Consider the following 21677-nt stretch of genomic DNA (forward strand, 5'->3'; position numbering starts at 1 on the left):
CACACAGCAGCAGCACCTGCCTCTGCATCTGTGGCACCAATAAGAACGAGGCTTCAGGTCCAGGTACAGGTCCCACCGCCTGCCACGCTGCCCCGCATCCAGACGCTTGCCTCCAAGACGGCTGGGCTTCAGCCAGACGAGAAGCCCTTGTCTCCACAGAGCAGAACAGTGCTTCCCAAGACGGCATGCATGGTGGCCCGGGGCAGGGCCTGTGCACAGCCAGGAGGGCGCCCTCCATCCAGTCCAGGCAAAGGGCCAGGGGCCATGGCCAGCGTGCGGAAGGCAGCCCGCTGACACAGGCAGAGCTAGGAGATCTGCTCCTGCTTCCCAGCACACAGACACCCGCAGAGTGGCCATGCTCCACCACCAGGAACCAATTCCACCTGTGCCCAGAGCGGGGAAACACTCCTACGGCCTGTTCGCACAGGAAGTACCTGGTGCTTTCTCCACAAAAATGACTTTGGAGTCTTGCAGAAAGTTGTGTCCAGATAGGACCATCTTCTTCCCGCCAAGGACGGGGCAGCTGGCCGCGCTCTGCTTCTCCACGAGGGGCAGCTCCTGGGCCGACCGCTGGGCTGCATGGGGTCAGAACAGGGAGAATGAGCATGTGCCCCCGGCCCCACATCGCGCAGCAGCCTGAGTGGGTGCCCGGGCTCGGCCAGGCGGTCAGGAACTTGGATTTCCCGGCAGCTGCTCAGGGTCTGGGGCAGGGGGCGCGGTGCGTACACGGAGCACTAGGGCAACCGCATGCGGCATCCTGGCCACCCTAAGGACAGCCTCCTGCATGAGAGGCAGCAGCCCCACGCAGGTTCGTGTGACCACGCACACAGGGTGATTACACATCCAATTTGTGCACATGGGGAAATCAGGAGGCAGGAATTCGTGTTCGCACGCGTGTACGTCTGTGTGTGAGCCTGGGGGTGGGGTGGGGGAGGAATACGTGCACGCGTGCATGTAAGTCTGTGCATGAGCCTCCCTGGGGTGAATGCGTGCGCGTGCATGTGTGCATCTGTGGGAGAGCCTCTGTGGGGGAATGCGTGCGTGCACCTGCATGTCCTCTGTGAGCCTTCCACTCCAGGGGCCCCTCGGCTGTGTGCGGCCCAGACACAGCCTCCGGGGGAGGAGCAGCCGACTGGACCTCCTGTCACGGTGAGCAGAGCGTGGGCTCCTAGAGCTGGGAGCCACAGGGAGACCCTCCCCAGGCACTGTGGGCGTGCAGGCCCCGTGTCTGCACGGGGGGGCCTGGGGCTTCGGTCCTGTCTGGGCCGCGGGACCAGAGGGGCCGGGACAAGACAGGCAGTGACCAGAGCACAGGGCAGTTGGGTCATCTGGGGATGACAGGGCACAGTGAGGCCACCGACCCAAACTTTCTGGGCAGAAACAGTGGCAAGCACGGGCGTTTCTGCCACCAGCTCCACACCAGCAGTTCTCCTGCAGCTAGTGGGCTGGAGGGTGGAAGTCCCTGGGGCTTCGTGGGGTCAGGGGACAAGGCACAGCCACGGCTGGGGAGTCCTGGCACCGAACTGGGTCAGACTCTCAGGTCAGAGGTGAGGGAACCAAACCCAGACGCTCCCTAAGGTGGGCAGGTGAGTGTCCTGTGACAGCCACACCCCGTGACAGACGTTCTGACAGTGACCGCACTGTTCATGACAGTGGGCCGCATGTCCCGCCAGACCCTGCAAAGACTTCTGCGGGTCCCGCCCCCCAGAGCAGCCACTGCACACGGGTTTGTGAGGCTTCTGTCAATCACCTCACTTGCCGACAAAAGTCAACAAAGTCACTGCCAGGGGTCATGGAGCCCCTGCAGGAGCAGGGTGTCAAGCCTAAGGCTGGATGCTCCTGAATCACACAAAGGATGAAAGTAAGGAAAACCAGGGGCCACTAGGGAAGGCAAGCAAGTCCTATGTGGGCCAGCAAACTTAGTTTGCTCCACCCCACAACCAGACCGACGACCGAGTCCCACTCAGGTTCCATGCATGCACCTCGGGGTCTTAGCAAGCACCTTGGGGTCCATGCACGCATCTTGGGTCTCAACAAGCACCTTGGGGTCCATGAATGCACCTCGGGGTCCCAAATAAGCACCTCAGAGTTCCAAGCATGCACCTTGGTGTTCTGTGCAAGCATCTCGGGGTTTAAGCAAGCACCTTGGGGTCCTGAGTAAGCACCTTGAGGTCTGAGCAAACACCTTGGGGTCCCATGCATGCATCTCAGGGTCCGATGCATGCATCTCAGGGTTCAAGCAAGCACCTCGAGGTCTGAGAAAACACCTCAGGGTCCCATGCATGCATCTTGGGGTCCCGTGCATGCATCTCAAGGTTTGAGCAAGCTCCCCTCCTTGTCCTCCCTGCAGGTGCCAGCGGCAGGTGCCAGCAGCACACAAGAGCCCGTAAACCTGAATGCCTGCACAGCAGCCCCACGGGGTTGATGTGGCAGGCCGGAGACAGAAGCAACTGCACAAGCAGGAGGGAAGAGTCCATGCATCTACACAAACAAGGACAGGAAATGTGTCACAGAAATGAGAGAATGACACAGGCCTGGCTCCGGTACTCACAGCACTCAATGGGGTTGGAAGCCACCTGCAGGGACAGCGTCCGGCCGTTGGGCTGCGGGATGTGGACTCGGAAGACCAGCCTCACCCTGGTGTTCTTCCTCCCAATGTCTGTCTCCCCTTTCCGCAGCTCGATGTCAGAGTTTCGGAGCTTCAGAATCCCGGCACAGTCCACGCTGCCCAGAACAAGAGTCCACACGGGTCATCAGTCCCTGATGTGCAGCTCAGGGTGCCCCACTCCACCCCCTGCCAGGCCCACGGAGGCCCACACACCCGCACGGGGAAATGGCACTGCATTTAGCGTCCAGAGGAGTCAGTGGGAGGGGCAGAGCCATGAGGATGGGCCTTGCCACCCACAGGAGGGTCAGTTGTCAGCTCACAGAGGGCAGGCCTGCCGGGCCTCAGAGCCACTCGCGGCAGCAGCGACAGAGCCTCCCAGGAGACACCTGCCTGGATGCACTGCACTCCTTCCACAGGCAGCGTTTGTATCTGGTCACCAGTGAACCCAAAAATGAACAGGTGTCATGTTCAGGAGGTGAGGGCAACCTGATGGTGGACAGGCAGCCGGGACCGGCCATTGAGGTGCTACAGACCTGTCACCCTACAGATCTGTGGGGTGCCGAGCCCAGGGCCAGGGCAAAGGGGAGAAGCGGGCATGCTGGCCACATTGCCCGGCATTGCCCCACGCGCCCTGAGTGCCCCAGCCACGCAGGCACGGCTTACATGGCTCGCATGTTGTTCTCAGGCAGCAGTGGGATTTCCAGGACTTTGGTGTTGGAGAGGATGGCTTCATGACTGGTAGTGGAGACAGTCTTGCCTGTGATCCGGTGCACCTGGTAGAAGGCGTGGGGTCTCAGCAGGCGGTCGTCGGCCGTCCCGATGAACAGCTGTAGTGTGAGCGGTTCATTCTCCAAGTAGCCGTGAAGCTGCGGAGAGAACAAGAGTCCCAGGTAAGCACCTGCGCACAAAACGGCCCAGAACCACTGAAACGTTGACAAGCAGAGGCTGACTTGCTAGGGAATCATGCAGCAGGTGCTTGGTGCTAAGTACCCCTGCAGCCCGGCCCCTCAGTGAAGGACTCAGGAATACCACCCCAAGGGCGCCCTAATGGTCCTAGACCCATGTGAGCTGCAAGCATTCCTGTTGCCTCCATTCAAACACACATCCACGTGTGCCCCCCCCACATGCACATCTTGCACACATGCCACGGCACCACCCTGAGCAGCACCCAAGATGCCGGCAGCAGCTGGGAGGGGCTCTGCGTCCCCGCAAAGCCTCCCGCTGCAGCCCACCTCCTCCCTTCATGTGTCTCCCTGGCAGCTTGTGACACTGTCCGCTATAAAGACCACATGCTGCTGGCGCCTCCCAGAAACAGCACTCAGCCGTCTGCAGAAAACTTCCCCCTAAAAAACTCACATGTGCACCCCCAGGATAGGGTACTTTCTCCCTTGCACCCTGTCCTGATGTCCTGATGACACAGGACACTCCAGATAGACACAAAGTTGGCCCCTTTTTGCCCTGCTCAGGGCCACTCTGCCCCTGGGACAGGTGAGGGCTCCCTGCGGCCCTGGTGCCCCCAGCTCATGTCCCCAGCCATGGCAGGAAGCCCCATAGCAGGGCCTGGATCCTGGGAAGGGCCTGGCAATCCCAAGCTGTTGGCTCTGCGTTTCCTAGTCACACTCACTTTCCTCGACAACAGACAGTTGCTCTAACGCCGCTGCCAGATGACCCCGCGGGGCCGGGGGCTACCAGTGCCTCAAAGGAGCCTGGAGGCCAGCTGCCTGCCTGCAGTCGTGTGGCCAGCAGCCAGCACCCTGACCTGCAGGCATGGGGGGCTCTCTGAGAACCTACGGAAGGATGGCCCTGAGGAGCAGACACACGTCCTTGCCATCCCACCCACGGAGCACAGTTGTGAGCGTGACACCCCAGAGCACCTGCTACAGAGCGGGCACCCAAGGGGCATGTGGCAGGGCCAGGGAGGTGGGAGGGCACCCTGAGGTCACTTCACCCACACAAGGAGGCTGGTATGGGGTCACAGGGACCTGCCCTGCAGTGCAGGCCCGAACAGCCAGGGGGGTGGGGGGGACAGATGGGGCTCCCGTGTGAACCAGCGGGAGGTTTCTGTGCAGGCGGCAGGGCCGTGGCCAGGCTCGTGGCAACAGGGCTCAGGCCTCACGCATATCCCGCCTATACTGGTGCAGCTTTTATACTCGTGTTGACATCCCAATTTGAAAACAATAAACTTGAGAAGCAGGAACAGCAGCCCAGAGGCTGACGGAGGCTGACGGGACAGCGGGCAGGTCTGGGGCTCCCCAGGTGCAGCCGTGGCCTCAGATGGGATGCAGGCCGGCCACTCACCATCACTGTCCTGCCTCCTTGGCCAGCGAGATGCCATGGGAACACAAAAGGCCCCAGGCTGAGCGCTTGCTTCTGAAGACTCCTGTCTGCACCCCACGTTTCCCCTGGCCTCAGGTGGAAGGTGCTCTTTATGGAATCAGAGGTGCATGTGAGTGGCGCATGCCCATCAGCTGCCACGAGGAGGCAGGAAGGTAAGGCCAGCCCAGCTTCGGGTGGCAAACCTTTCGTCTCCAGAGAATGCAGGTATCCACATGCCAAGTGCATGCACCTCTTTCCCATGTGGGGGAGAGCCCAAGCCCCCAGGGGAGCCCCAGGTCGGATTGAAGAGGCCAGCTGTGCCCGGGTCATGCTGCCCGGAGGTCTGTCCACGAGCACCCATTTCCCTGTCACCACCTGCACCCAGGGCCTCACAACATTTGTTCTAAGTACAGCAATGTCTTCACCCTCAACCCAACTTAGAATAAAAAACACATTCGTCTGCAGTCACACCACAGAGGAGTCATGGGGATCCACCCTAGGAGTCCGTTACCCCAGAGGAGCAAGCACCTGCCTCTCCACATGTGCAGGGCAGCAGTGAGCCGTTAATCAAAATCAGGCTCAGAAAGACACATGTACTTACTGTTTTAACTTAATTAGAAGATAAGTTCCTTACAGGTTCTGAGTTCCCAGAGGACAACCCATGACGACACCTGTTCAGGAGGCAGATCTATGCACTGTCAGCAAACTGAATGTCTGGGCCCAGCCCACCACCTGCCACCCGCTGGGCAGAAGAGGACCGGGCACTCGTGAGAGGCCACAGGGCAGGGCCAAGGCCCAGGCACCACGTGTGCACCATGTGGCAGTTCAGTAGGGAGACTCTGACCATCACCCCAGGGATCTCCCAGTGCTTCCTGCAGACGGTGTGCATGGACGGAGAACACAGACACTTGTGCACGCACGCCCGCGGGCATGTGTGTACTCACACCCCACACACTCAGAGCCCACGTGCACACATGCATACGCTCACGGGAGGGCTCCCCAGACACAGAGGTGCTGTGTGTGGTTAAGGCTTGTGGCCCGAAACTTGTGCACTGGGCACGCCATTTTCATCTTTTAGTGCCTGTAACAGGGTCCCACGCATCCATGGACGTGGTCATCATCAAAGTGGCTTCTTCATATTAAAATAATATGGTCCAGATCTACAGGTTCCTGACACACGTGGACCAAACACGTGTCCGACAGGCGTGTGCACACAGGCAGGGAGCACCGCTGGGGAGATGCCTGCAGAGGGACCGGGGATGCTGTGCCCGTGGGGTCAGCATGTGTGGAAGGGCTGCTCCTCTCAGCCCTGCATGTCCACACACGGTCTTGCGGCCCTGTGCACACAAGCACCTCACTGAGACCACATGTGGAGAACCTGTCCACAATGCCCGTTCCCAGGCAGTTCTCACTGACAAAGTGCTCTCCTCGTGAACACACGAGCATCCCCACCCGCACGCCTGGGTCAGGGTCAAGGCCAGGACCGGCTTGTGTGGCCCACTCAATCCTGTGTCCTCACTGTGGGGGAGGGTCACTTCAATCCTTTGCAGATTTAATGAGCTAAGGAGCCTTTGTGTTGTGCTGGACTCAAATCTACATTTTCATAACAGGCGACGTGCAAGTAAAATCAGAGCCTGATTAAGGGCTGATTTGCCCTGTTCTGCCACTTGCGGTTTCTTTCTATGACATTTAACACAATAAGGCGTAAATGAGTCTTTGGCCAGAATAGCCTCTCATGTGGCCAAGGCGTGTCCGTGGCAGAGGAGGCAGCCCCACTCGCTCACAGCACTGGGAAATGACAGTTCCCACGTCCCCCAGGGCCTCCCTGGGCCGCCTCTCTGAATGCATGCAGAGCGCAGTGGATTCTGGGTACAACTTCACCCTTTTAAAAACATGTCATTTCAGTGAAAATGGGAATATTTAAGGTTTAACCTGGGAGATAAACATCTATTATTCAAAACATGAAGTTCATTTTCAGGAAAGCAGTTTGAACAGTCCACACGCTGCCCTACATGGGCGCTCTGCCTCCGGCATGGTTCACCATCTGTCAAGACGGTATTTATAAAGTTACCTGTCATAACAATGACCTCTCTTTGCTTCAACTAAACAAAATGTATTATTCCATTTTCAAGGTGTAAGAGCTGCTAAGTTTTCTACACGTAAGAATGTTTGTTTTTAGCTCCTGTGCTTACCTCAGCACTCAGGGGTGGGTGATAAGTGACAAGTGGGGCAAAACCCTTTGAGAGCGCCGCTGGACACGTGCAGGCAGGGTCGCGGTGGCACGGCTTGCTGTTCAGCCAGTGTAAAATTCACCTCTTTACACGAAGCCCAAAGGAACCACAGGGAGGGAAGCCCAGCTTGCAATCAGGATTCACGCTTTAACGTGAACTTGCAGTGACCACAGTAACTTGTGGCCCTGCGTAGTGTGAACCCTCATGTTAGGGTAGGTCCTGAATCCTCACCGCCCGACAGGGAGGCTGCGCCCGCACCCACACGGGGTTTCCTACATCCACGCACATTCCCTCCCAAATGACAGAAGGAAAGCTGCACAGTCTCTACCTGACGGCACTGCTACCTGATACAGGAGGTGATGGCGTGACAGTGACTGCATCAGGGGGCAGAGCCTAGCTGTCACACCACCTCATGCCTAAGATGGCCATGGTACACAGACGAACAGCAACCTGCTGCCCATGGACACCTTGTTAAGGGAGCAGAACACAAGAAAGCCGGACAAGAGCAGAACTAGGCCTGACATGTGGAGCCTGCCATCGGAGAACTCCTGATCTGCCTGAGAACACACAGATGGATCCACGCAGGCCTTCACCAGACGCTGCCCCTGCTCTTTTCAGCCATGCCCCTAGGCACCTGCTAAAAACAGTGTGAGCAGAGCCTTCACGGGGGTCTGAGCGCAATCTCTGCAGAACAGAGCCTCCCCGCTGCATGAAACACTCAGGATCCCCCTCAAGAGCCTGGCCGTGTACGCAAGCATGTGAGCGTGCATGTGCACATGTGTGCAGATGTTTACAGAAGTCTGTGTCTGCATGTAGCAGGTGTGTGTCTCACTGGATGCAGGTAGAACCGCTGGCATGTGGTCGGGAAGGGGCTCCTGGCCAGGCTGCTAACAGGATGACTAGGCAGGCCAAGGCGATGGTCCTGCGCAGGCAACGCCAAGTCATTTTTAACAGCTTTACTCAGGCAACAGTTTCTGTGGCAAAAGTCCATCTACTTTTAACCATGTAACTTAAGATTTGAAGTCCTTCCTGTAAAAAAAAAACACTCAGGGACATAAGGAGGGCGGGGAAAATGGGCTTGTTTTCTGATGTTAATGTTGGTATTGTGCTGTCTTCTCAGGAAAAGGGAAGGGAGATTCAGTCGAAGTGAGGACCAGATTGCATCCAGAGCTGCCTGGGCTGTGAGATCTGGTTTGGTAGGGGGTGTGGTCAGCAGACCCTATGTGGGAGAGTATGGACGGAAGACCAACAGCGTCATGGTAAGGCTATGCACACCATCCACACAGGTGCACCTGTGAAGACCGGACGCACAGAGCAAAGGCTGAGTCTCCGCACCAGGAGAGCAGCTTGCAGGCCCACCAACAGAGCCCCTGACGGCTCTGGACTCTAAGATCTCTGGGGGCCCAGGTTACCCTTCAGAAGGGGTCCGTGCATGATCTCAGGCTGCATGGATTCTAACCTAAAGATAAAGGACCTGGTGATGGATGCCCCATACCCTGTGCCACAGTAGGAGAGCTGGGAGGAGGTGCTTGGGTGGCTCAGCGGTTGAGCTCTAGCCTTCGGCTCAGGGCGTGATCCTGGGGTCCTGGAATCGAGTCCAACATCGGGTTCCCCGCAGGGAGCCTGCTTCTCTCTCTGCCTGTGTCGCTGCCTCTCTCTCTGTGTCTCATGAATAAATAAATAACACCTTAAAAAAAAAGAGAGCCAGGAGGCTGAAGTCACTCCCTCCACACATACATGTACATCCACACACACACACAGTACAGAGGATCATATATGTGTACACACTTGTGTATGTATGTGTGCACATGTGTATGTGGCTTGTACATGACTGTAAATGTACATGTGTGTGCGCAAGGGTGCACATGCATGTATGTGTACATGTGTGCATGCATGCCTGTAGGCGTATATGTGTACGTGTATGTGTGCATGAGTGTGTGTGCCTGCCTGTAGGTGTATGTGTGTGCCTGCCTGTAGGTGTACATGTGTGCATGCATGCCTGTAGGTGCATGTGTGTGCATGTGGTGAGTGTGTGCACTACATCCAACAGCAACGCTAAGTTTATATGATGTCACTTAAATTCTGCGAATTCCTCCTGTGAATGACCTGACAAAGGTCCTAGACCGGGTTCCTCCTCATCTAATAGCAGAGTTACCCAGCACTTAGGCTGCACTTGGTCACAGTCCTGACAACAGGAGCACTCTAGGGGCTGTGCACTGTTCCCTTCAGGACAACAAGCTCACTCTAGAGTTCCCTGCGTTTTGACACAGAGAATGTTTCTATCTTTCTGAAACAGTAAAGAATAAAAAGTAGTGAGAGCTGTGGCTAATGAGTCTGTTGTGTAAGTATTTGGGAAGCACAGACTCCCCGAGACCATGCCCCCAGGACCACTGGCCACGACCCTCGACCAGACAGGGACAGTGCTCTGCCTCTGGGAACAGACTCACATCTGCTAATGGCATGGCTACAGTTAACAATAGATTTGAAACTTTCCAAGGACTATACCCATCAACTGTTCACTCAAAAAGTCCCAGTATTTGATTTTGCTGGAGGGTGGGTGCACATCTGTAACAAAACACGGATGAAACAGAGGTGACCAAGAGGCTCAGAGCTTGGGGGTCCCTTGGGGGCACCTGCACAGAAGTGTCTGGGGCTCAGGGGCACTCATCAGAACCAGACACAGCAAAGGTGGCTTCTGAAGCACCTGTTGGCATTTCTGCTCTCATGGGCGGATGTGCCGTGTCGGGGAGCTGCCGGGTGGAGCTGGAGTCCCATGTCTCCTGGCTGCCCCCTGCGTCCCAGGATGCCTGCCTGCCAAGTTACCTAAACATACGACCCCCGGGGCTCTACGAGCCAGGTCAGCCTCTTCTCCGGCTCTGGCAAAGTGAACTTGCTGCCACTGGCGGCATGGAATTTCATGTTCCCAGGGGGCGGGGGGCCAGGAGCACGCTCCTCACTGCTCCTCACTGCCTGGCTCGTTCCCTTCACTGTCAAGACCTTAGACCTGGGCAGCCCTGGTGGCGCAACGGTTTAGTGCCGCCTGCAGCCCGGGGTGTGATCCTGGAGTCCCAGGATCGAGTCCCATGTCGGGCTCCCTGTGTGGAACCTGCTTCTCCCTCTGCCTGTGTCTCTGCCTCTCTCTCTGTGTGTCTCTATGAATAAATAAATAAAATCTTTAAAAGGGAAAAGAAAGGACCTTAGACCTGCCCCCACTGACCAGGTGAGGACAGGTGGGCAAGGCCCACACACGGATCAAAGGTAGAGGACCAGCTCTCCTCGCTCTGCAACCCCCACCAGTCAACTGGTGCACGTCTGTGAATCAGCAACCCATCGGGACGCCGAGAGACAGAAGGTTCTGGTCCAAGGCTTGTTTCCCTGATTCCACTTCCCAGTGTGTCACCTCGAGCTTTCCTGCCATGCGGTTCCTGCCCAGTGAGTGACCCAGAGAAGGAGCCCTCCCCTGGGCACAGGGAAAGGGGCAGGATTCCCCCATTGCTGGAGCAACCGCACCACAGGAGCGCTGCAGGAATCTTCACGCAGGGCATTCCAGCCGCAGGGCACAGTGGTTGTGTGGACACCGAGCAGAGCGGAGACGGTCACAGGCTGGCTCCCACTGAGACTGAGGGCACACAGGCAGAGGCAAGGGAAGAGAGGGGAGGCTGGGGGCGCCATCACAGCCATGGCAGGACCTTGGCCCACCAGCTCGTGGCAAATGGTGTGTCATCCCGCCGTGGGAGCAAGGCACCCGGGGCCATGTCTGAGGGAGGGCACCCTCATCGGCTGCCCAGCCCTGACCCCTGTGGGCTGACCCTGCAGACAGTACAGTTCACGCCTCAATGTGCCCATTTTGCAGCTGGAGGTGACCAAGTGCAGGAGACCCCAAGAGGTCACACGCGGAGCTGGCTGGTGGGGCGCTGTGGGGGACGTGATGGGATTCCCACAGACGTGCGTGGATGCATCCAGAGAAAACAAATTACATTATCTTTGGATCAAAAAATGTTTTGCGTGGAAACACTACATTTAGCATTTCTAATTAAAAACATGCTGAGAAGCCTTGACTTTCTGCTGAGGGAAAGAAATGATCTAGAAACAGAGTGCCTATGAGTCCCAGAAACCATTAGGAAACGTTAAACTAAAAGACAGCAGCAAACACATCTTTGGTGATTCTAGAACCCAGAGCAACCCCAAGACCCTGGCCACGGGGAGGCAACAACAAAGTTCTAGAAACATCCGTCTTCTAAGAAAGCCACGTCCAATCACGTGGCAGGCTGGCATCTGCATAGGTGCAGGACACCTGCAGGGGCACATCCAGGGGCTCCCAGGAGCTTGCAGGACCCACCCCCCCGGGCACATGGGGTGGTGCTCCCTTAGAGGCCACTGTACCCACCACGCAGCCCTGGTCTGACAAAACTCGTGTCCATCACCTGCACTGACCTCCCTGCACCCAGGGACCCTCACATGCTTAGAGGCCACTGAGGTCATGCTCCCTGACCTCCCTCCTCCTCAGGGCAGGCCATGAGTCCTAGCAGGGCAACACCTGGTCAGTGTGACCATAAACACATGAGGTGGTGGTCATGGGCCACTGTCTGAGCACAGAGGTGGCTGGAGGTGCAGTTACCTTCCCGAAGCCATGCCTGGCCCCTGGTGTTTGCTGTCAGTGACCCCGAAGCAGCGGGGGCAGGGCTCTAACACAAAGGCCGGTGCAGGAGGCAGGCAGGCACCTCCTCCCAGCAGCCAGTGCTACAGGAGGGACAGCCACCTGTGAGGCCAGTCAAGGCGTGATTGTGCGTCCCACCTTGGCACACTTAGGCCCACAGCCAGGCCGAGGGGCGTCTGTGCTGACACAGAGCAGGACGCTCAGTCACAGACAAGAGCCCACTGTTCGGCAGGAGAGCAGGGGCCTGAGGGCAGCCCAGCTGGCGGGGACTGCGCCCACCAGCCCTGAGCAGGGACAATTATGAACTGTCCAGTCCAGAGACCTCTCCCTCGAGATGGGATAGCCTTTAGGACATGCAGCAGGACAAAGGGTGAAAACTGGGGTATCTGAACAGGTTGCTGCCCCTCTGCCTGGTCCAACCCTTGGGTCCTGCATGGAGGAGCAAGGCTGTTTAGGGGATGCACCTCTCCTCTGCCAGCCTGTGCTTCCTGGGGCCCCAGGGGGGGTGACACCCAGCATCCTGTCCCCCTGCAGACAGCCTGGCTCCCAGTCTGAAGACCAGGGTTTCTGGTACCCCAGGCTGAGGGGCAACCTCAGAGCACCCAGAGCAGGGATTTCCCACCAGGTCCAGCCCTGAGGGCACCCAGCATCTGTGGCTCGGCCTCTGTCAGGAGTGACAGCAGGGGTGTGGGGTTCTCTACTTCGACATTCTTCTTTAAAAAAAAAAAAAGATTTTATTTATTTATTCATGAGAGACACACACACACAGAGAGAGAGAGAGAGAGAGAGGCAGAGACATCAGCAGAGGGAGAAGCAGGTTCCATGCAGGAAGCCTGATGTGGGACTCGATTCCGGGACCCCAGGATCACGACCTAAGCCAAAAGCAGATGCCCAACTGCTGAGCCACCCAGGGATCCCATACTTCGACATTCTTATTAAAAATGGATGTCTCACCCTTGACTCCAGTTAAACTGCCTAACACCCCCATCTCACCTGCATCTGACAGGTTCAGGGGCTCAGCCGCAGTGAGCACATAGCACTTGTGTCTACATGGGAAAGCCCCTCAAAGGACGTTTCAGGAAACCACATGCGGTTACTAGAAGGTTGGTGTCATTAAGGGCGATGGGCAGAGGCTCTGAGCCTGTGGCGACTTTATCCTAAAATCTCTGCAGCAAGGAAAAGGAAGCCAAGGTTTTGAATCAGAAGATTTCTGGCAGCTTCCATGGCTACATAAGACACGGCCTTTACACCCAAGTGAGCATTTGGGTTGTAAGGAAAACCAGACCACACCTCTGCCAGCTCAGCTGACCCACAAAGCTCACACCGGTGTCCAAACGTCCACATCCAGGACCTGCCTGAGCTCACGAGCCTTTGCCACATGTCCGGAGATGGCAACACTCCTGCGATGATTCCCTCGTGACGACGTCTTGGTTGCAGGGACACATGCAGTGGAGTGGCTCCGGCTCCGGCTCCGGGGCGTCTCTCTGGCTTTGCTTCAGGGGGACATGCTCTTGGCTGTTGACATAGAGCTGATGACATATGTCAGTGGTGCCGGGCATGTGCTCCAGGTGTGCCTGCCAGTGTTGGGGGTGCAGTGAGCCAGACAGTTGGCCAGACGGCCCCCATGCGCCCCACCAGGCAGCAGGGGTGCAGGACAAGGTGGCGCCGATAGAAGAGCGTGTGCTCGGTGGACCACCTGCCCGGACACGGCTGCAGGGGTAGAGGCAGCCCTGTGGAGCACGAATCTGCACCCTCAGCAGGTCTGCCACACTGGGCCACGGGGCTGACCGGGGTTGGGTTGCTGTTAGATCTGCTTCTAACCTCCGACAATGTGGCATCTAGGCTCCACGTGCGAGGGGCCCTGTTCTGTGGATCATGCCAGATGCTTGCACCCTGCTGGGCCCACGTGGGTTTGCCATCAAGCAATAACTTTGGGAACATCCATCCATCTGTCTTTTGTGAAAATACTGGCGTTCCGGTTAACAGCCCTGCCTTGAGCATAGGAGGCAGCACCCACTGTGACCACTCAAGAGAAACAACGGGACAGACCTCTGGGTGAGAAGAAAGGTGCTGTGGGCATTGGGAGCACCCAGACCGCTCTGCAGCCCCGTCCGTATGGGGCAGCAGTGGGGTGCATAACATGATGAGTCATCATAGTAGCAGGAAGTCTCTGCCTGTTTCCGAGACCTGGGAGCAGGGTGTCCTCCCTGGTGTATCTGTCCTGGGCTTCTGCCCTCAGAGCCCTACAGGCAGTGAAAACTGGGCCTGCTCTGTGGGGGCCCAGGGAGGCCTAGAGGCTCCAGGAGATACCTGCACCCCAGGGCACAGCTGCTCCACGGGGGGGGGGGGGGGAACCCTGCTGCCTGGGCCTGGGTGTCCCCACATCCTGCAGAGGCTCCAGAGCCAATTTGTTTATTGCTGGGGTGGGGGGGTGCACACTGGCCACTGGTGCCTGACTGGACAGCCTAACTAACGGCACAAGGTACAGCCCTCAAACACTGTTTACAGCCCAATAAGACTTTCCCTGGGTTTTCTGTTTCAGGGACCTATTAATTATTCACACAGGCCCGGCCTCTGTGTGGTGGGCTAGATGCTATCGAGCAGTTATTTTGGTAACTTGGTAAACAGAGCTTAAGTCTTTGACCCTGGGTCAGAGGTCAGCAACATCTGCCAGGTCGCTGCTTGGGGCCCTGAGGGGCGGGGGTAAGGGGGGGGACAAGAGACCCTCCCCGGATTAGGTCTCTGGAGTCCACCCACCACACCCTCACCTGAGGCCTGCTCTGTGTACGAGGCGCTGGGTACTGTGCAGAGGGCGGGGAGGGTGGGCTCAGGGCGCAGAAACAAAGCAGGAACCCCCTGCCTCTCAGGCCTGAGTCTCTGGTTAGCAAGCAGCAGCCCGGAGGAGGGCCACCCCTGGGAAGGTGGATCTCATGGCAGGCCCTCCCCAGACCAAGGCCTCTGAGAACCTGGGGGACCTCATGCCCATGCTCCCCAAGGGGCTGTTCCCTCTGACGGCTGCAGACTGACCCAAGCTGGACTATACCCGGGCAGAGCGCAGCAGCCCCAAGTGCTGGCTGCTGACATCCTTCCAATCCAAGGGCATGAACACAGGTGCTCAGGAGAAACGGAACGTGGGCTGGGGTCCCATGGGTTTGCTGCACGCCCAAGCCCTGAGCGACACCACAGGCACACGCAGAAACAGAGCAAGACTCCAAGAATGCTGAAGGCCCCTCCTGCCCCTCAGCCATGGTCTGACTGTGCCTGGAAGGACGCCTCAGATGGTGCTATGTGTCCTGGATGCGGGGTGGGTGGCGGCTGGTGTGCTCCTTCCTGCGGTCACAGACGCTCCAGAAGAGCAGGTCCTCCTTCTGGGGCCCAGCTGGGACGTATCCACTCTGCAGACGACTTTGATTTGATGGAGACACTTAGGATTGAAAGTCTGATGAGCAGCAGGCGCAGGACGGCGGGTTTCTATCGGGCTCCTGAGTGCATGTAACAGTTCTTGTCTGCCAGTAATGGTCTCCCCGGACCAGAGCCCACAGCCCGAGGACCCAGTGGCCACAGCCCAGCCCATGGGTGCGTAGCTTTCCTGGGAACAGCCCATGGGTGGCCCAGCCCCAGCAGAGGGAGGAGTGGGTGTGGTGCTGCAGCCCCTCATCAGGCAGATGCTAAAATAGCCCAGCACAGAATAAAACCTTGTGGTTAGCAAGCTTTCGCAGCAACTAAGAAACTTTTCTATTTTCATTTGTTTTATAATTGTCCACAAATTCTATTTTTATCCAATTTGTGGTCCACCCACTGAAGAAGAAAACAAACCCCCAAAACCCCTTGTAACTGCTCCCCTCGCACTTGCATAGACAGACATGCACTCTGCTGCAGATCCATCAGAAAACACTAAATTACTAATTTCTCACCCTGAGCAGCACCTGACGTTTTCTGTTGAGTACCATTTACTTTCTGCATCTTACTTGTTGGGGGTGGCAAGAGTTCCTCCTATTTAAACCCACAACCAGCCTCTTCCACTGGCCTTCGCTTCATCTGACATGATTTGTAGGAAATTTTAAATAGGATTTCAAGTTTTGTTAATTCCTCCAAAATGCCTCCTTCTGTGTGTAATGTCTACACAGTTGACAAATACCACTGTGAGGCCCTGGGGGCAGGGTTCCCGGGAGGGGTGAGTGGCAGAGGCAGTGCCCACATGCTCAGGGTGCAGCGCCCCCATCCTACAGGAGCGCAGGGCCATCCTCAGTGGCGGAAGCAGAGCCCCTAGAGTCTGCATTGCGACGCACTGGGTGCAAGTACCCACAGGAGGCTCCCCCACAGGCCCGGCGCTGTTGCTGCTGTGATTTCAAGAAGCGGGGCCATTGGCCGTCATTGGTCTGCTACCCGAGTCTCTCCTCCTGGGGCTGTTGGTTCCTCGCCGCAGCAGCCACCTGTGTTGGGCGCGAGTGGCAGCAGGAGCGAGAGTTACGCGTCCATTGTCCTGGGGCCCCACTAACACCAGCACCTTCACCTTCACCCGCCACGAAGGCAGGAGCCCACACTGTCCAGCTGGGGCCAGGTAAGTGGGCACTAGTTGGCATCACGCACACGGCCATAGGCCCTGGCCGCCCTGACTTCCCACAAGCTCTGGGCTGCTGACCATTGCAGGACAGACAGCCTTTCCCTCCAGAGCTTGTTCCCTGGCAGGATTTCCACTTATCTAAGCAGCATAAAGTAAATATGCTAAGCGCCCTGCGGAGCACCCTTCTGATGCACCAGGGCCCACGCAGGAGAGCCCGGCCCACTGCCGCCTATACCTGGGCAAGAGAGCAGACCATCCACACGCAGCCACTGCAGGGCACCCCAGCGGGCTGGGCAGGAGGATCACAGCTTGTTGGTTACGTGTGACTATGATCCACTGTCCACGCGGTGGCAGCCTCTGTGCCCATATGTCCTCGCCATCACCACACCAAGGTGCCCCCAGGGCCCCCGTGACAGATGTTCCAGCCCTAAAGCCGAGTGAAGCTCGTGCCCCCCAGTGTTGGGGTGTGAGACCAGCACCCAGAACCACCCTGACCCATGGGCAGGAGACCCCAGCCTGGCCCTGACTGCCTGTGGTGCCTCTTCCCTGGGAGCACTGAGCTCCTGGACGCCCTGGCCCTCATGGCAGGTCCTGCTCAAGGAACCGAGAAGCACAGACGGGGACAGATGCCATGCGGCGAGCCCCAAGGTGGGGAGCAGAGGGGACCAGATCGTGGGCCCAGCTGGGACGCTCTAGGCTCCGCAGTCGGTGTAGGCCAGAGAACCTGCATTCCCAAGGCCCCTGGCCAAGAGCACACCCCGAGAACCTTGGACTTTCAGAAGGAAGGAAGCTTACAGATCGGCCCCTGGAAGCACTGTACTCCATGGCGCCTCACAGTAGCAGAGTTCACTAAGTGTTGGCCCTGGGACCTTGCGCTGGCTCCTGCTGACCTGCTGTGGGAGTCGCTGGGACGTGGGGTGGTGGACCGCCAGACCTGGGCGCCGCTGGGGTGGGGCACAAGGTCTGGGTGAGAAGCGGGGTGGGGGCTGGTGGCAGCTCTCAGTCCCTTCGACCCCAGCTCTGAGCTCGCAGGATGGGTGGCAACCGTGGGCATGGGGGGTGGGGGGACAGGGACACCTTGCAGCCTTGTGACCACACTTGTCTCCGCAGGCTCTTACAGAAAAGGTCGTCAAATATAAACATTCTCATTTCAAGGTTCTATTTATTTTCTTTTAAATGTGCTAACCCAGGACACCTTAAGGAATAACTCCTGGGGTCATGTCTCCTAAGGGGCTCACAGGACACCCTGTCTACACTGCTGCCGGTGCCACCAGGAACATGGTGCAGACCCTCAGGGTCCTTTTCCCACTTCCCCATCACGTCTGAATCAAATGTGTGCCCAGGAGGACAAGGGGACAGAGGAGCATCTGTCTGGACGAGGCAACGACAAGGCCTCAGCTTGCCACACGGGTCCCAGGGTTTGACACCACCAGGAGGATGACTCACGGATGGCCCCGTGGCTCTGGGACCCCCCCCCCAAAGGGGACAAGTCTCCCCCTGCGGTTCCGGGACACCCCCCAAGGGGACAGGCCTCCCCCTCACAGCTTCGGGACCCCTGAGGGGGATTCCCACAGTCATACAAAGCCTTGGGTTACTGACCGCAGCTGACCTCAGGTGGCAGGAGGAGGAGCTACAGGGCCCCTCACTGTTGCCACTCCACACATTAGGGAGAAAATCTGGACTATCTGTGCATCCCTGGCTGATCAGAGAACCTGGGAGATAACAAACTTTTTTAAGAGAGACGCCGAGCCAGCTGTTGGCACGAGCAGCTGAAAACGCGTGCGCCCACGATCGGGATGGACCCCGGGGACGCCAGTACCTGCACGCTGGGGTGTCCTCCAGCCGATGCCTTCACGGCCCCCCGGCTGCCCTCCGTCTCATAGTGGGCTCTGTGGTGGGGCTTGGGCTGCACTTCAATCCTCAGCTCGTAGGGTCCCGAGCGCGACGGCAGCTGCCAGTCCAGGGCAGGGAGAGACGGGCTGAAAGGGAACACACAGCGGTTACACGCGGATGCCAAGTACCTCCTCATCACCGCAGCACCGCGGGCCAGGCTGGCGCGTCCTGAGCACCGCCTCCCTCGGCATCTGACGTCTGACGCTCCCGCTAGTGAGTAGGCCATGCAGTGGCCCCAGGACTGGCCGACCCCCCTGCCTGGGGCCTTCGGGACGAGGTTCTGGAACGAGCTCGACACCTCTTGCATTCACGATTCGCGGACTTTCCTTCCTCAACCTCCCTCAGGACACAGGTTCCAGGACCACTGGAAAATCCTTCCAAATCGCCAGGTAAGAGCCTGACCTGAGAGCCGGGAGGCCCGGTCCCGACCCCGGCCCCACTCACAGGCGGGCTGTGGAACGCAGTGGGGGCGTGGCGGGGCCCCTGTCCACAGTGCGCTCGCCACGACCCCAGCCCAGCCCCTCAGTCCCCAGACCCCGCAAGACAAGCGAGCGCGGCTCGCCGCCAGGCTCCTGGACAAGGCCGTGGGAACACGGAAGGCAATGGCGCCACAGGACGTCAGTCACATGAGCTGGCTCATCACCATGGCGCTGGTGAGGGGCGGCCGATGTGCAGCACGTGCTGGCGCCCTGCTGCACAGACAACGAACAGGGTAATCCGCAAAGGGAGCCCATGTGCCCCTGGGCACCGGGTCCTGCTGACCCTACAGGACATGTCTGGGTCCTGCTCTCCACCAAGATACAGGTCGGGCCACTATGTCCCTACAGCACCTGAGCCCCACCCTCGGCGCTGCCGCCTGCTGTGCGCATTCCAACTCGGTTTCAGCAAGCTAAACCCCGAGTCCCTGGGTCCGGCGTGTTTCTCCCCATGTAGACAAAGCTCAGGGATCTCTAGAGAAAATGATGCGGCAATGTGAGCAACTGGAGGGAGATGGAGCCGCGTGCGTGGAAAATCTGTTTGCCCAGGATGGGCTGGAGGGAGCGGGAAATGCCTGTGCTGCCTCTAAGCAACCACGAAGCAGCCAAATGAGACTTCTGACGAGGGATGTGCCACAGGGCAGTCAGGGCAGTTCCCGAGATGTCACTGCAAGCCCAGCGTGCATCTGTGAGTGTTCTCAGAGGTAAGGGGACATCTTTTAACAAAACGAAATATGTAACTGGTATCCAGTTTGTAAAAAAAAAAAAAAAAAAAATCACATGTTTTCAGTGTCATGGCATGTTGTTAATGATGGCTTGATTGCCGTGTCCTGTTTCCTCCCCGTGATGAGTGCTGCCCGCTGGATTTTGGGGTTGTTCTGATTTGCTGCCGCTGTCCACAGCAGAGACCCAACAGTCCCCCTATGAGGTCTGGGCCACCTCCCTGGTCACTTCCTTCGCCCAGAGTCACAGCCTCCATCAATGATGGTGCACCCTGGACCCCCCTGACCCATCCCCAGACACCAGCGGGAGATGCTCAAGGGCAGCTGTAAGGACCTCACAGGCGCGGGCCTGACATGTGCTGACATTTGCCAACACTTCCTTCACTGATGCCACACCTTCAAACACACCGAATGCAACGTATTAATGCTACTTCTATGCCTCCTGTGAAAACCTCCAGAGTGCCCCAAATCCACTCGATTTCTTACAGAGTCTCACCAAAGACAGTGTGGACCCTGTGTGCCCTGGCCCAGCCCCCAGCCCTCAGCCAGCCTGCTCCTGCACAGCCTACAAGGCCGGTCCAGTTGGCAGTCACTGTCCTTAGTACCGTCCTCTACAGCAGGTGGGATTCACCAGGTGCGGCGGGACATGCTCTCATAGACCGCATGTGGGCTGCGAATTCTCAAAACACAGCACAGGAGGAAGTCCCACAGAGGGGACTCTGGGAGGTCCGCAGCCACGCAGCCTGGGGCCCCTTGGGAACCCTCCGGGCTCGTCTTCTGGAGGCTTCTATTCTGGGGAAGAGCCTGAGGAGCTCCCAGCAAATTACTGTGGTTCTCCTGAATTCCTACAGGGTTCTCCTAACTATAATATGATGATGGGGATGGTGCCACCTTGCTCAGCAGTGTGGATGGTAAATGGGCTGCTTCGCACAGACGCCAAGCTCCCCTGGGAGCCCGCGAGGGCCCAGGGGCCAACTGGCTAACAGGTCAGGGATGGGAGCTGTGGGCGACCTCTGCAACCTTCCATGAATCTGGAATTCTTATGAAACACAAAGTTTTACAAATGCCTGTTCCTGTGGCGCCTGGAAGGCTCGGGAAATCTCAGGTGGTAAGATGGAGCTGGCTCGGGGCAGCTCTCCCTCAGCCCTTCCCGCCCTCAAGAAAATAATAAAACAAATAAATAAATCTTAAAAATGCTTGTCCTTGTGCTCGGGAAACAAATTTCATGGCCTGCACCCATCACTACTACCGTTGCCGCCAGAGGCCAGCAAGCTACTGCGACACGAGGGCCCACCGGCCTGGCTCTCCAGTGGGGCCGGGCCTAAATCACTGCCAAGCGCCTGCTGTTTGCACCGCAGTACAAGGGCACCTCTCCCCCTCCGGGGGCAGGAACCCTGTCCCAGCCTTCCTGCCTCCCCTTCTGCCTGGGGAGCCGGCACCTACAGGTGGCACAGAAGCCTGGCTCCCCTGTGCTGTGCGCCAGGGACCCCACTGGCCCTGCCCTGTGCGCAGGGCAGCTGGTGTGACAGCGCGGGAAGCGGGTCGCAGTCTCCCCGGGGCCTCTTCTGTGCGTGGGTGAGGCCTCCTGGGGGTAAGAAGGGGCCCCACACTCCCAGTCTGAATCACCACTGCTTACGGAGCCGCTGCCACTGCCCATTTCCCATGAGAACTTTCAACTCTTACTGAACCTTTGTTTCCTCCTCGGAGGAAGGCGTGAAGGTTTTTTTTTTTTTTTTTAATGCTTAGCTCACAGCATCTCCTGGCGCCTACACGCCGGTGGCCTGCTGTCCCACGGCCCCGCGAGGCCCTCCCCACCTACCACGGCCGACCTAGCAGGTGCAGTCAGCACAAAGAGCTGCTCTATGGCCGTAGGGTCTCACTGACTGCCGGTTCATGCCCGGCCAAGCCACCTAGGACCGGCGCTAGCCAGGTTGGGCCCTGTCACACACCTGTGCCGAGCCATACAAACACCCTTCCCGCCTCACATCTGACACACCGACCCACTAACAGGTGCTCAGTGGCAGGCGCTGCCCTGACTGCCTTGTGGATGGAGCTGGTCACCACGTGGTGCCTGCAATTCCCTCCAATGTCTCTGGGTGAGGGGACCGGGGGCCTGGCCACTGGGAAAAGTGCTGAGACATGGGCAACTGTCCGCCCTGGAGCCCAAAGCCAACACGACTCTGATGACCCCCAAGAAGCCCTCAGCCGAC

The 21677-nt window shown here is 58.1% G+C and overlaps 1 protein-coding gene across 9 annotated transcripts in view; it reads right to left on the reverse strand.

Moving 5' to 3' along the window:
- NFATC1 (nuclear factor of activated T cells 1) overlaps nucleotides 1–21677 on the reverse strand; it is a 96231-nt gene that overhangs the window by 53557 nt on the left and 20997 nt on the right. For all 9 annotated transcript variants that reach the window (XM_072816447.1, XM_072816722.1, XM_072816583.1 and 6 more), the window contains exons 3-6: nucleotides 18196–18355; nucleotides 3272–3474; nucleotides 2552–2724; nucleotides 435–575 (exon numbers count right to left, since the gene is read on the reverse strand). In XM_072816447.1, the coding sequence (XP_072672548.1) occupies nucleotides 435–575; nucleotides 2552–2724; nucleotides 3272–3474; nucleotides 18196–18355 (677 nt within the window). The remainder of the gene's footprint in view (nucleotides 1–434; nucleotides 576–2551; nucleotides 2725–3271; nucleotides 3475–18195; nucleotides 18356–21677) is intronic.

The sequence above is a fragment of the Canis lupus genome, chromosome 1 (assembly GCF_048164855.1).
Source record: "Canis lupus baileyi chromosome 1, mCanLup2.hap1, whole genome shotgun sequence".
NCBI lineage: Eukaryota > Metazoa > Chordata > Mammalia > Carnivora > Canidae > Canis > Canis lupus.